The following is a 12492-nucleotide window of genomic DNA, read 5'->3' on the forward strand; positions in this document are numbered from 1 at the left end:
ATAGGGTTAGAACAGGTATGAGAATGATTGATGCTTGACCCTGAAAACAAGCAATAGCTGCAGCCCAACTTAATTATGAGTTGGTAATTGAGTAGTTCTGTTATATTGCCTGACCAGACAAGATTCAATTCTCAGCTGCTTAAACCAACAGTAACTCAAAGTGAGTTACGACACAGCTGTACCATCATGCCCTCTAATCCTGCTGGCCGTCTGTAGCACAGAAGGAAAATCAATGGCCAACAGTGGAGAATGAGAGAGGTAGGTATAGGTGTGTGTGTGTGTGTGTGTGTGTCCGTCCATCCATCCCTGTGTTGTGGGTGACCCGCTGAAGCGTCGTTCCTGATGGAATGACGTTGTTGTCCATCACTCAAATGTTGGGTGTGCATTTAGTGTTGAACACTGTTAATCTTGAGCCCAGGCGTCAGATCACAGACAACCCGAGCCTTAGTAAACCACAGCTGGCATCAGGGAACCTGCAGGGGAGAGTCTTCTGCACTGCCCATTATAAGTGTAATCATGTTGAGATCAATGATCATAGCCCCCTGGGGCCAGCTTCAGGTACCCCAGGCAGACCAAAAGAGGAGACCAGTGGCGGAGAGGCCAAGCGTAGCTATGGTAGAACAAGTACTTACTTGTCGATGTCTGCCATCTTAGCTGAGTCTCAAGTGATGCTGAAGAGGAGAGAGAACAGTGTTAGTTGAGAAATACTCAAGAACACCAACTTATTCATTTTGAGTAACATTTGACTGTCACTAGATTTGGGTCAAACAGCACTTCCAAATAACTCATGACACTAATTTTAACATTTAAAAAAATCCTCAATGCTAAGACCCGGCAGGGAGTCTAAGACAGGCTAGCGACACACTGGTGGAAACCCTGCTGTCTGTGTCAGCGCGTGCACATCACCTTTTGTGTGCGTGGCTGTGACGTCGTGCCACTACGTCCACTAAACGTCATGTGGCACGTGTGAACCTGCGTATAAAGATGTAGAGCGACACCCGTCCCGTGCATTGGCTCTTTTTTTGTGACAATCTAACTTTTCGTAACGAGTGTTGAACCAAACGTCTTGCTGTTGGTAAGCAATTAGCTTTTTTATTAAACTGACTTAATAAGCCGGGCCACTTGCTTATAAAAGAAGACGTGTTCTTCTGGCTGGGACTCCGACACCTAACCCCCTCTCAGAGCCTTCTTCCTTTAGAGAGATGGATTACAAAAGGAACAGATAGGGGAGACAGGTGCCTGTATAAGACAGTAAGGCATTAAATCGTTACCTGGAAGTGACTATGCTGTCAAAACTCAACTTGCCAAAGTGGCTGTAACTCGAACCCGAAGCCTTGTGGTGTTGGTTTATGGTCAACAGATTTCAGTCATGTGTGTGTCATTTCAGGTGGTAGAAATTGTCCCATTGTCATTATTGGCGTAGGACCCGAACAAATCTAAATTTACTGACAAAAATGTGTTTGGTTGGCCACAAATCGACAGATTTCATCACTGAAACCTCAGGTCACTACTGCTGGAGTTCATCCACACAGGAGGTAGCGTTAACCACACTTCAGCTCGACACAGATCTATTGCAGGGAACACAGTTGGCGTTGAGTTTTGAAGAGTGTAATGACTCTTAACTGTCTCAAACCAACTGCAGAGTTGACCGTTTTGCTCCACAAACAGCGCAGCTCTAGCTCTCTGTCATCATGCAAAGGACAGGGAAGCTTGCGTTACACACTCTAGGTACCAAAATATGGTCCTCGGTAGTCGGGGTGGGAATCACCAGACGCCTCCGGGCACTTAGGCCACGACACGTTATTATTGTGATTTTAAACACACATTATGTTTAATCATATATCATATATTAAACTTCTAATTTCTAATTTCCCCCAGTTTCACATGACGTCCAAAAGGAAACTTTATCCACATCCATTTTATTTTAAAAAGATAACTGTCTCGTTTGTTCATTTCACAAACTGATCAACACATAATTAAAGATTGATACTTGGCACCTGTGTATCGATACAGTACAGCCACTGAAGACGCGATACTATGCTGTACCGATTTCCCCCCCCCCCACCACCACTACTTGGTAGTACAGGCCAAACTTGGTTGGTACCCAAAAGTACAGACTTTGATAAAATCAATCGATCAATTGTTTAAGTCATTTAAACACAATGATTTAAATCGTCTTTTGCCTTTTATTCTTGGCACATTACCTTTGGATGGACTAACATCTTAAAGACTTGACTTCACGATGAGTGGGGGCTGGAGTTAGAACTATACAACGCTTGTATAGTATAGTATAGTATACAATACTCGCTGTGTACTCACGCATGTGGCAGGCAACAACAATGTTGTAGCACATGTTTAGTCCAGGGGTTGAGGAGAGTTACTTAGAAATGAGATAACGGGGAATAAGTTACTACACAAGTTACCTTAGAACACAGAAGAGACAAAGAGAGGGTGAATCAACGGAGAAGGGGAGGACTTTCTCCACGTCTTAAATGTCCACGTGAAATACTGATAGAGCGTCGCCGCTGTTTGGCGCCATCCGAGGACTGGGCTGTGGCGTTGCACGGTATCGACAAAATGTGATACTGAAATATTGACTATGAATATTGCAAGAAATTAATTTCAATATTTTTTTTAAACAAGTACAATTAAAAAGTTACAGGAAAACGCATCAAAATATATTAACAATTAAACAAGTTTTTCTTAAAACACAAGGTTTATTTCAACTGACAGTCATATTGGCCTGGTCATTAATTAATTAATTAATTTAATAAGGACCATGTCTACAGGACATTTACTGGTTGGACAACTTTTCTCTCTCTGATACCTTCCACTCTATTTTCTCCAATTACACCGTCACTCTGTCAAAATATGCATACACATGGTACGCTACATAGGGTTTGTCACGTAGCGGACCCGTGCGCTGACGTGCAATAACACATGCAAGTGGCCCGGTTACTACGGTAACTGGCCAATGAAACTCGATCATTAGCGTTTTAGTTTTAGAGAGCTCTAACACAACTAAGCCACACAGCCAACGGACGGGATGCAGCGCTCCACAAGATATTGCGTACTTAGCGCGACACTTTCGGTATATATTGTGCTAATAAAAGGATGCCTAAAGTTTCCTTCGAGATGAAGAATGTATCTATTGATATGGAGTCGATATATATCTTGGACCTCTCCATATAATGACGATAACGTTAATATAACGATATTCTATTGAGTCAGATTATCTTGCCCCCCTTCTGGGCCGGTCGGAGGAAACGGAGTGAAACGCAGCAGAGCCAGAGGACAAAGGTAGGCCATCTCATCCTTACCTCGATGGAAAAACTAAACTATGGAAGCCCTAGATGTATCGATGCCAGGATTACCCCAGACATGTTATAGTGTGGTATTAATGGGCCTAGATCAATTTCATATATCTAATGTTTCATACCTTTACCTGTGGAAAATATGAATGATATATGTATATTTTGCACAAGTAAAGAGGGAAAGGTATGATGACCAGGATTAGGAATCATGCAATGGTTGGTACCTGTTGGAATTGGTCTCATTTAAGGTAGAAATAGGCATTATAACCAGAACTGCACATTAACCAAATGAGACTCATTCCAACAGGCACCAACCATTGAGTTGCATAATTCCTAATCCTGGTCTTCCACTGTCACCTTCCTGCTGGCTTGCCATACCGTCAAGTCGCTAATTGCATTCACCCGTCACCCCAGGGGGGTAAATCAGCCCTTATTAGATGGGGAAACTTTAACTAACAGCTGCACAGCTGGAGTCCCATGATCAGAAAAATCAGCCACTGAAATGAGTTTTAATAGAGAGTTAACGATTCAAACCAAAAATAAGCCTTCAAGTTGTTCTTTTTTCTTTAAATGAGCACAACAGACATCCTCTGAGCAAAGCCATCATATCAACACCATTGCTCTTCATATTCGCTGGCCTACATTCAGCTAATACAGCAAGATTATTCAACTATAGAGCTGATGTGACAATTCAGAGCTCAGAACAAAGTCACGTGGCAGATCAAATTCTTCCATAAGGGATAACCGATGAAGAGAACCGTGCTGACTCTGATTTGTGGCTTTTACAATGTCCCATTTCTCAATAGGAAGCTGCATTATGTCATTTAGACAATAGACTGTAACGCTTTCACTTTTTAGTCAAGAATGAACCACACGAACAAAGGCACAGCATGAAATAAAAGCACATATGCCACATTTGGCACTCCAGTATCTAATGTAAGATGACACCCACTCTAAGCCACCTTGTATACTCCATTATGCCAAATTATTGATGGGAAAGTACAGTAGAAAGCTTTTAACAGCTGCACACGTCTCACTTATACAGCTGTTGTGCAAAATACGTTAGGATGAATACTTATTTTTAATGGAAAAAAGAATTGCAGGTAAATGTAATTAGGACAAACTGCTCAGCTGGGAGAGCAGGCTCCATGATGTCCAATTAAAGCAGATTAAGCATGTAAGGTGCTATGATCGTTAGGTCACGTGTTCACATGTTATCTCCATGTAACGTTGTCATTTCAACAATCATGAACACTCATCCAGGGGATGACTCATGATTTTAGACATCTGATATATTTGGCGAACCTTACTGTTTTAATTTTGTAATGTTACTGCCAACCTTATACAGGTAGACATTTTATTCACATCACCCCTATCGAATAGCCCCGTTACAGTTCATAATGTGAATATTAAGAAACCTCACGTGTCCCACTGGTCCAGCAGGCTGACCTAACAGACCTCTCTAATCCTGCCCAGCGACCACGTGTTGAACGCTCCGGTCTAGCAAACCATTTATGACTGACAAAGCCCCCCGGTGGGCGCCTGCCTGGTCACTCTAGTGATAGGAAAATTTAAAATTAAAAACCAAGCGGGCCTGCCAAGCTGTCATAACGTTTTCTGACCGACGTCAAACACCAAACGTCCACTGTCTTCCTCCGGTAACAAGCCGAGCCCGAGGCTACCAACGAGCTAACTTTAGCCGGCCTGCCCGTCTCGTCACCGCACTGCCTCGGTGGGTCTGGCTGCTTAAGCTAGCTAGCTAGCTACCTAGCTAGCTAGCTTAAGCGCTGCTAGCTTGGTGCGCACTACTGGGGCTGAGCGAGTGGGACGAACATCTTCGGCAGACACGGTGCCACACGGTGCTACATGTGAGCCACTTAGGAAGTGGTGCCAGCGCTCGGGTACCATGCAGCAGCTTCCGTTATGTAATACTCCAGACTGAAGCGCCGCGCGCTGCATTTTTTTAAAGTCGGGAGAAACAGCCACGATTCCCCACCCTGGATAACGTTATCATCCTCCAAAAAATAAGGTCAAGTCCCAAATTACAAGATGCAAGACACGTGTCAACAAATGTCGAAAAACGCCGATAACCCCCCGACGTCGTGCCGTTTCTATGAACGCAGTGACTGTCACAGCCGTCCGGGCTAAACGGACCTACGCGGTAATCGGTGTTTTATTATTTTTCTAATGCCGTGTAACGTTAACACACATCATGGTGGAGCCAGTCTCAATGGCTGCTACCGCTGTCTGACCTGCCTAGCATTAGCACAGCGGACCAGTCTTCCTCCGTCCGCTGTTATTTAGAGCAGCAGAGCTGAAACGGGACCCCTGAAACGACGCCTAAGCTCGGGGCGTTGGCGCCGGAGCCATTCGCGAGTCCTGTCCCTTACCTTCGCTGTCTGTCCGGAGGCTGGACTGGTGAAGCGGCGCTGCGCTGCGTACAGGTCCCAGGGAAGAAAGACACTCCGCTCCGATGGCGGTAAAAGGGAGAGAGATCCCGCCGCCTGCGCTCATATACATCCGACGTCATCACGTAAACCGGCAGTCACCGAGGCAACGCTGTTCATGGGAGGGGCGGCGGCGAGGGTGCCCCTGGAGGGGGGGCAGGGTGTAAAGGATCATCACCATCTTCTTCTTCTCATCATTTTATTAAAGACTCCTCTGTCTCATCTAATTAAATCTTATCATTATGATCATATCCTGCCCCCCTTCATCATCATCATCCATTTCCTCACCAGTTCATTCTTAACCATCATCATCATCATCATCATCATCATCATCATCGCCAATAGCCTGGTCCAATCAGCAACAGCAGCTCTGTCTTCCTCATCATCCACCTGCTCCTGGCTAGAGCCGTAGGGCAGTCATCTTCCTCTTCATCATCACTAGCTGATACAAACCCTCATCATCATCATCATCATCATCATCATCATCATCCTCATCCTCATCTTTACTTTTATCAGCAACAGCAGCTCTGTCTTCCTCATCATCCACCTGCTCCTGGCTAGAGCAGTAGGGCAGTCATCTTCCTCTTCATCATCACTAGCTGATGCAAACCCTCATCATCATCATCATTATCATCATCATCCTCATCCTCATCTTTACTTTTATCAGCAACAGCAGCTCTGTCTTCCTCATCCTCCACCTGCTCCTGGCTAGAGCAGTAGGGTAGTCATCTTCCTCTTCATCATCACTAGCTGAAACAAACCCTCATCATCATCATCATCCGAGGCGAGGGTCTAAAGGGAGGAGGGTGTTCCTGGACATATTGTAAAGCCCCCTGAGGCTGATGTGTGATATTGGGCTATGTAAATAATATGAGAACATGAGTAGCAAAGTAAAAGTCGGTTACAATACTGTTCTACACACTTTGAAAACATTTCTGCTCAAGATCCACTAGAAACTTCCCACAGCTTTCAGTCCCTTCTCATGGACTTCATCAGCAGATGGGAGTTCAAATACGCGTTTAAACCCAAGATCCTGTTTTTGGCTGTATTCTGGCATTACATTGAAACTTCCACAGCATCACTTTGAGATCTAATTTCATGAATCCAGACATGTGATTAGGAGCAGTTGTGTCCGTGGGATTAAAAGTGTATAAGGTGTTGTTGCATGGAGTATCATTGACGTGTTGTCCAGGACGGGTGGTTGTCCACCAGTGGGAGAGAAGCTGCTACTACCATGATTGAACCTTAGTGCTGAGCCACCTGATGTTCCTGAGGAGGAACAGCTCACTCTCCTCTTTGACTTGTTGTGTTTATTTAAATGAGTGCCAACACCAAGGTCCTTCTAATCAGGAGTGGTAACTTGTGTTCAGCATCCCTTTAAATGAGAGCCATTTCCATAGATTTCCAGGAGCTAAGATCAATCCTGGATTGTTAATGAACACAGAGAACATCTAAACTACATTACAGATCCAGTTGTCAGTGATGAGGCATACTCAAACACAATCTCCTGCTCTCGACCCTGAACAAAGCCGACGAGTTAGCTCAGTGTGATTCATCCATCAGGCAGCACCAGTCTGAGTGTTACTAACACCAGGCACGCTGCTCGGCATCAACTCTCCCTCTGAGCATCATCTGGATCCAGTCCAAAGGTCAGATCTGTCATCACGCGCTTTTACACAAGACCAAGCTTTCCCACGTGTGCCTTCCGTGTCAGAAAACTCAGAAGTGAACGTATCCCTGAGTCATGACAGCCAGCAGCCCAGTAACAGACAGCGGGCCAGATGACTGCAGTGTCCAGGGATGGTTGTCCAGCTGAGAGCTGCAGGGAGAACCAGTGTGGTACCGGCAGCTGATGAGCAGCTTCACTGGGCTCAGCACAAATGAAGTCCTATCGCCAGTTAGAGTTCACAGTGGCCCCAGTGACTTCAGATGTCCCATCCCGTGGTGCTCTTAGGATCTAAAAAAATCTAAAATCCCTAGTCCCCTCCCATCATTCCTATGCTCTCAGGGTCCTGTGTATCTGATATATAAACTAAAAGGTCTGCTAAGGGCTGGCTTTGTGGTTTAAATTGCAAAAGAATGAAGGGATGTGGGCGTTTCAATTGCACTTTGAATGGAAATATTCTGCTATTCCTGAAGCCATGCTGCTAGCATAACAAAACATACAACAAATCCACAACACGGTGGGCCTCATGCTGTGCAATGTAATGCTTGTCAGGAGCGGACTCTTCAGTGCAACACCAGTAGAGATTCTACGAGACAGAACGACTCGAGCAGCTTTTGGTGGATCGACAGGCTGGCCACTATCAACCCAGAGTCCGTTGTAGCCAAGCAGCATTCGATCTTTAATGAGACGGTGTGGGCCTGTATAGTGCCACGAGCCGCATGTGTCATCTCCACTGAGCCTTCACCACCCCTTAGCATAGCAGTGAGTTAGCTGACAGAGAAGAGCAAGTCAGGCTCATTGAGAGAGCAGTTGTTCTGAAGTCAGCCCTTGCTCACATTAATCAGGCGGGCCTCTGAATGTTACCTGACATGTCACACACCTCCCTGTGCATGTCTGCAGTCTAGGATCCACCGTCCCATTGTTAATGGGGACTCACAAGGGCTATCCAGTTTGAGGTGTATAAATAGTGAGTGACCTGTGTGCGTCGGGAGGGGAAACACACACCACAGGTACCGCAACGGCATTCAAGTTTGAAATTAAAGTTTCACCATCCCTCTGCATTATTAACAGACCAAGGACACTCGATTAAGAAACAAAGACAGAATAAGGGGTTGACGTGTGGATACTGGTTTCAGCAGGAATGAACACTGACATTTGAAATGGTTTTGCTCACTACATTTGTGACCCCCCAAACTTCAAAGCAATGTGTAATGTGTTCTCTGTGTCATTTCATAGGAGCAGTCAGCGTAGGTCCGTGCCGCTACTGCACAGGTCACGCATCTAAACTGAGAGCTGCTTCAACCTCAGCACAGACATGAATGTTTCATGGACTAAATGCCTGAGCTTGTTATTGAAACAAAATGTTGTAGACTCATACAAATGTTCTTTCATGAGATGGACACTACCCTGGTAACAAATGCACAGACAGTCACATGGCAGAGTAGATACTTGATACAAGTTCTCTGTCATGGACTTACCCGAGCTTGGATGGACACGTGTGATGAGTTAACTAATTTAAGAAGGGACAATGCAATGGAATTGTCACTTTATGAGGTTTTTTATTGTTTATAGAGCTTCATTGAGAACAAAGACATGCAGAAACACTCAGAATGCAATGCTCCAGGTATAGCTTCTCCAACTGTGAAGAATTCTCTCTTTTTTTTGATAGCTCTGTATGAAGGCACCAGTCATGTTTTCCCAATCATTAATTCTTTTTACCTCTAATCTATCCCCAATCTGTATCTGTCGGTGATGTTGGATGGCCCCTAAAAGTCTTTATCTAAAAGATTGGTAAGCATGCATCCACATTGTGGAAGAATAAATGAATCCAGAGCCTGGAGGAAGTCAGTAGGAAGTGCTTTGGATCATAGGCACAGAATGCGTGTGTTTTGGATGGCATCATTATAAGAGCCAGAATTTGCTATGGTGTCAAAACTGCAGGCTAATAATAAACAAGCACCTCAGACCAACATGTTTCCAAAAACTAACTGCCCAGCCTCCATTATGTGGAGAAACGCCAGGCACTTCACAAGGGAAGCTGGCCTCGGGTGCAGGAAGGCATCCCGTGGCCATCCAACTGCAAATTGTCACACAGAGCCTCGTGTCCACACAGCGAGCCCTAATGGGCTGTGTAATGAGACCATCAAATGCAAATGGGACCTTAGTTGTGACTCTTGAGCGCCCAGGCGAGGCATCGGGCTTCAGAGCGTGTGGGGGTGAATATTCCACCTCGACAATGTCCCGTTCAAGAGTCGACACGGCACTTGTCTCCAGAGTGATCTCTGTGGGAAGCACAGGCGGATGGTGCACATTGACCAGCATCGTGTCACATATACATTAATAGATGACTCTCAAACTCGTCATTATTTTCAGCTGTAACTGTGATGTCTAAAGCTATATATACTAATATAGTTAACCATGGTCGGACCTTTCTGCTGTGTGCCAGGGTGTCCTTATCTTCAGTCTGGTCTAGGTCACTTTCTCATGGACTTCTATAGAAGCCGACTTCTTTTAGCTGGAAATGAGATTTATGAGATATATTGTTAGAAGTAAACAAATACAGAATCATTGTTGTCATCTATAATAACCAAAACACAGAGACATTAAGGGCCTTCAAGGTTAAAGGTCATGTATTAGGATCACATGTCAACCACTTCTGCACCAACAGAGCAAAAAGCCTGAGTTCGGGGCGTCTGGAGTGCCCACTTGGTCAAGCGTGCTCCCCATGTACAAAGGCTAAGTCCTTGTTGCAGGGGCCGCAGGTTCAACTCTGACCTGCATGTTATTTGCCCTCTCTCACCCCGTCCACATCTTCAGCTGTCCATAATAAAAAGGCCCAAAATGCCCAAACAATGATCTTGAAAAGTAAGAAAAGAAAAGAGCCCGAGGTTCTTCTTCTCAGTCTCAGGAGGGAACTGATGACAACGCTGTCATCACCTGCAGAGATGTGACTCCACATCTTCTAGTTAGCTGGAAGGAGAGATGGCCGCCTGAGATGCCAAATTTAAATATTAATCGCAGCTCCTTTAACCCTTTCCTCAGTTTCTCCCCTGTCTCCCCTCCACCCAGGAAACAATGTGATAATTACAAGGGTGACAGCAAACCTCTGGTGGCAGAGGGACACAGCAGGAGGTGAAGTGTGTGTGTGTGGGGGGGGGGGAGCTGGCCTAATGTTAACTACGCAGCAGCCAGATAATATGAGGAATCAAATAGGAGACAAATAACCTCCAGGAAGACTGACAAAGACAACTTCCTGTGTCATTTCAGGAGGACATATTAAACTATTTGGTCTTTAAACATGGAGATTGTGAAAGCTTCTGGATCACCTGATGAAAGAGGCAATAATATGCATTTCTTTACTCTTTAATACATACCTAGTGTGTATTAAACATTGACAATACATCTTATCAGAGTGTTTAACCCTAATATGTCCAATGTTCCTGCCTTTCCAGTGTTTTTTATTGAAGTGCGATGGTCGTTACCCTCTGATCTCCTGCAGGTGGCTAACAAGACTGGGACTCTTGACAGACTGCACCCCGGCCCGCGCTCTCTGTCTGCCACCCCAGAGCATTATGGGAATTTCAGCTTGATCTGCCAGATGGGATGTTTGTCACGCACCGCCGCTGTACAACTTGAGGCAGGGACTTGTCGCAATAGAGGAGCTCAATAACCACACATTTGATGGTCTGTCTCAGCCCCTTTAAGTCCTGGTGTGATGCATCCTCACTTGTATTCTTTCTTTCTTTTTCCTGAAAAAAAGAGGAACTAGCAAGTCACTCAGGGGACATCAGGAAGTTATAATGCAGCATCAGAATTATTAAGCATTTTCACAAAATGTCACGTTGGAGGCCTCACACGAGCACGCACGCACGGCGGCTGAACTGTAAGGACTGATCGTGACATTTGTGAGCACACACAGTTAATTAGGGGGAAAATAGATCAAGCTTGGCAGGGGACACACAGAAAGAGGGAGAGACAACTGGCAGCCGCCTGCCGTCCCCGGCACACCCAAGAGGCTTGATAAATACTTAACCAGCCTGTAGCACATGGCACCGACCCCTGCTGCATAACAAGCAGCCAATGGGTCTCTGGGGGCTGGCGGTGGGGTGCTGATCACAGGTGAGGGATGGGGGACAATTTAGTGGTTACAGCGACATGGACAATACAAAAATGTATGTGACTGAAACCTTAATATATGCTGTCTACAGGGATATTACAGTTAAAGGTCAAATGACATGGTGCTCTTTGGATTCTTTTCTACAGACCTTAGTGGTCCCCTAATACTGTATCTGAAGTCTCTTTTATATAGACCTTAGTGGTCCCTAATACTGTATCTGAAGTCTCTTTATATAGACCTAAGTGGTCCCTAATACTGTATCTGAAGTCTCTTCATATAGACCTTAGTGGTCCCCTAATACTGTATCTGAAGTCTCTTATATAGACCTTAGTGGTCCCCTAAGACTGTATCTGAAGTCTCTTTATATAGACCTTAGTGGTCCCTAATACTGTATCTGAAGTCTCTTTATATAGACCTTAGTGGTCCCCTAATACTGTATCTGAAGTCTCTTTATATAGACCTTAGTGGTCCCTAATACTGTATCTGAAGTCTCTTTTATATAGACCTTAGTGGTCACCTAAGACTGTATCTGAAGTTTCTTTCCCAAAATCCAGCCTTTCCAGCCAGAATTTCAGCCCATAGAGTCCCACCATGATCCCAGTCCCACCATGAGCTTTCCTTAGTATGTGCCAAATTCTCTGGATTGTTGAAGCAGAGAAAGTGGAGGTAACCTTGCCCCTTATGACATCATGAGGGTCAAGATTCCGGATCAGCCCATTTGAGCTTTCATTTCTCAAAGGCAGAGCAGGACACCCAGGGCTCGGTTTACACCTATCTCCATTTCTAGCCACCGGGGGACCATAGGCAGGCCGGGGGGACTCATATTAATGTTATAAAACTCATAAAGTGACATTTTATGCCAAGGGACCTTTAAAGAATATTTCTGTAAGTTGTTGGGTGACACTTTTACTGACAAGGTATTCTACTTTGTGTTTTTAAGATAAATGG

The 12492-nt window shown here is 45.0% G+C and overlaps 1 protein-coding gene across 3 annotated transcripts in view; it reads right to left on the reverse strand.

The window, feature by feature from the left end:
• Positions 1 to 5854, reverse strand: part of nap1l1 (nucleosome assembly protein 1-like 1) — a 20679-nt gene extending 14825 nt beyond the window's left edge. For all 3 annotated transcript variants that reach the window (XM_034865382.1, XM_034865381.1, XM_034865383.1), the window contains exons 1-2: positions 5705 to 5854; positions 633 to 671 (exon numbers count right to left, since the gene is read on the reverse strand). In XM_034865382.1, coding sequence (XP_034721273.1) covers positions 633 to 649 — 17 coding nt within the window. In that variant the 5' untranslated portion in view covers positions 650 to 671; positions 5705 to 5854. The remainder of the gene's footprint in view (positions 1 to 632; positions 672 to 5704) is intronic.
• Positions 5855 to 12492: the final 6638 nt, after the last annotated feature.

Source organism: Etheostoma cragini, unplaced genomic scaffold, assembly GCF_013103735.1.
Source record: "Etheostoma cragini isolate CJK2018 unplaced genomic scaffold, CSU_Ecrag_1.0 ScbMSFa_1523, whole genome shotgun sequence".
Lineage (NCBI taxonomy): Eukaryota > Metazoa > Chordata > Actinopteri > Perciformes > Percidae > Etheostoma > Etheostoma cragini.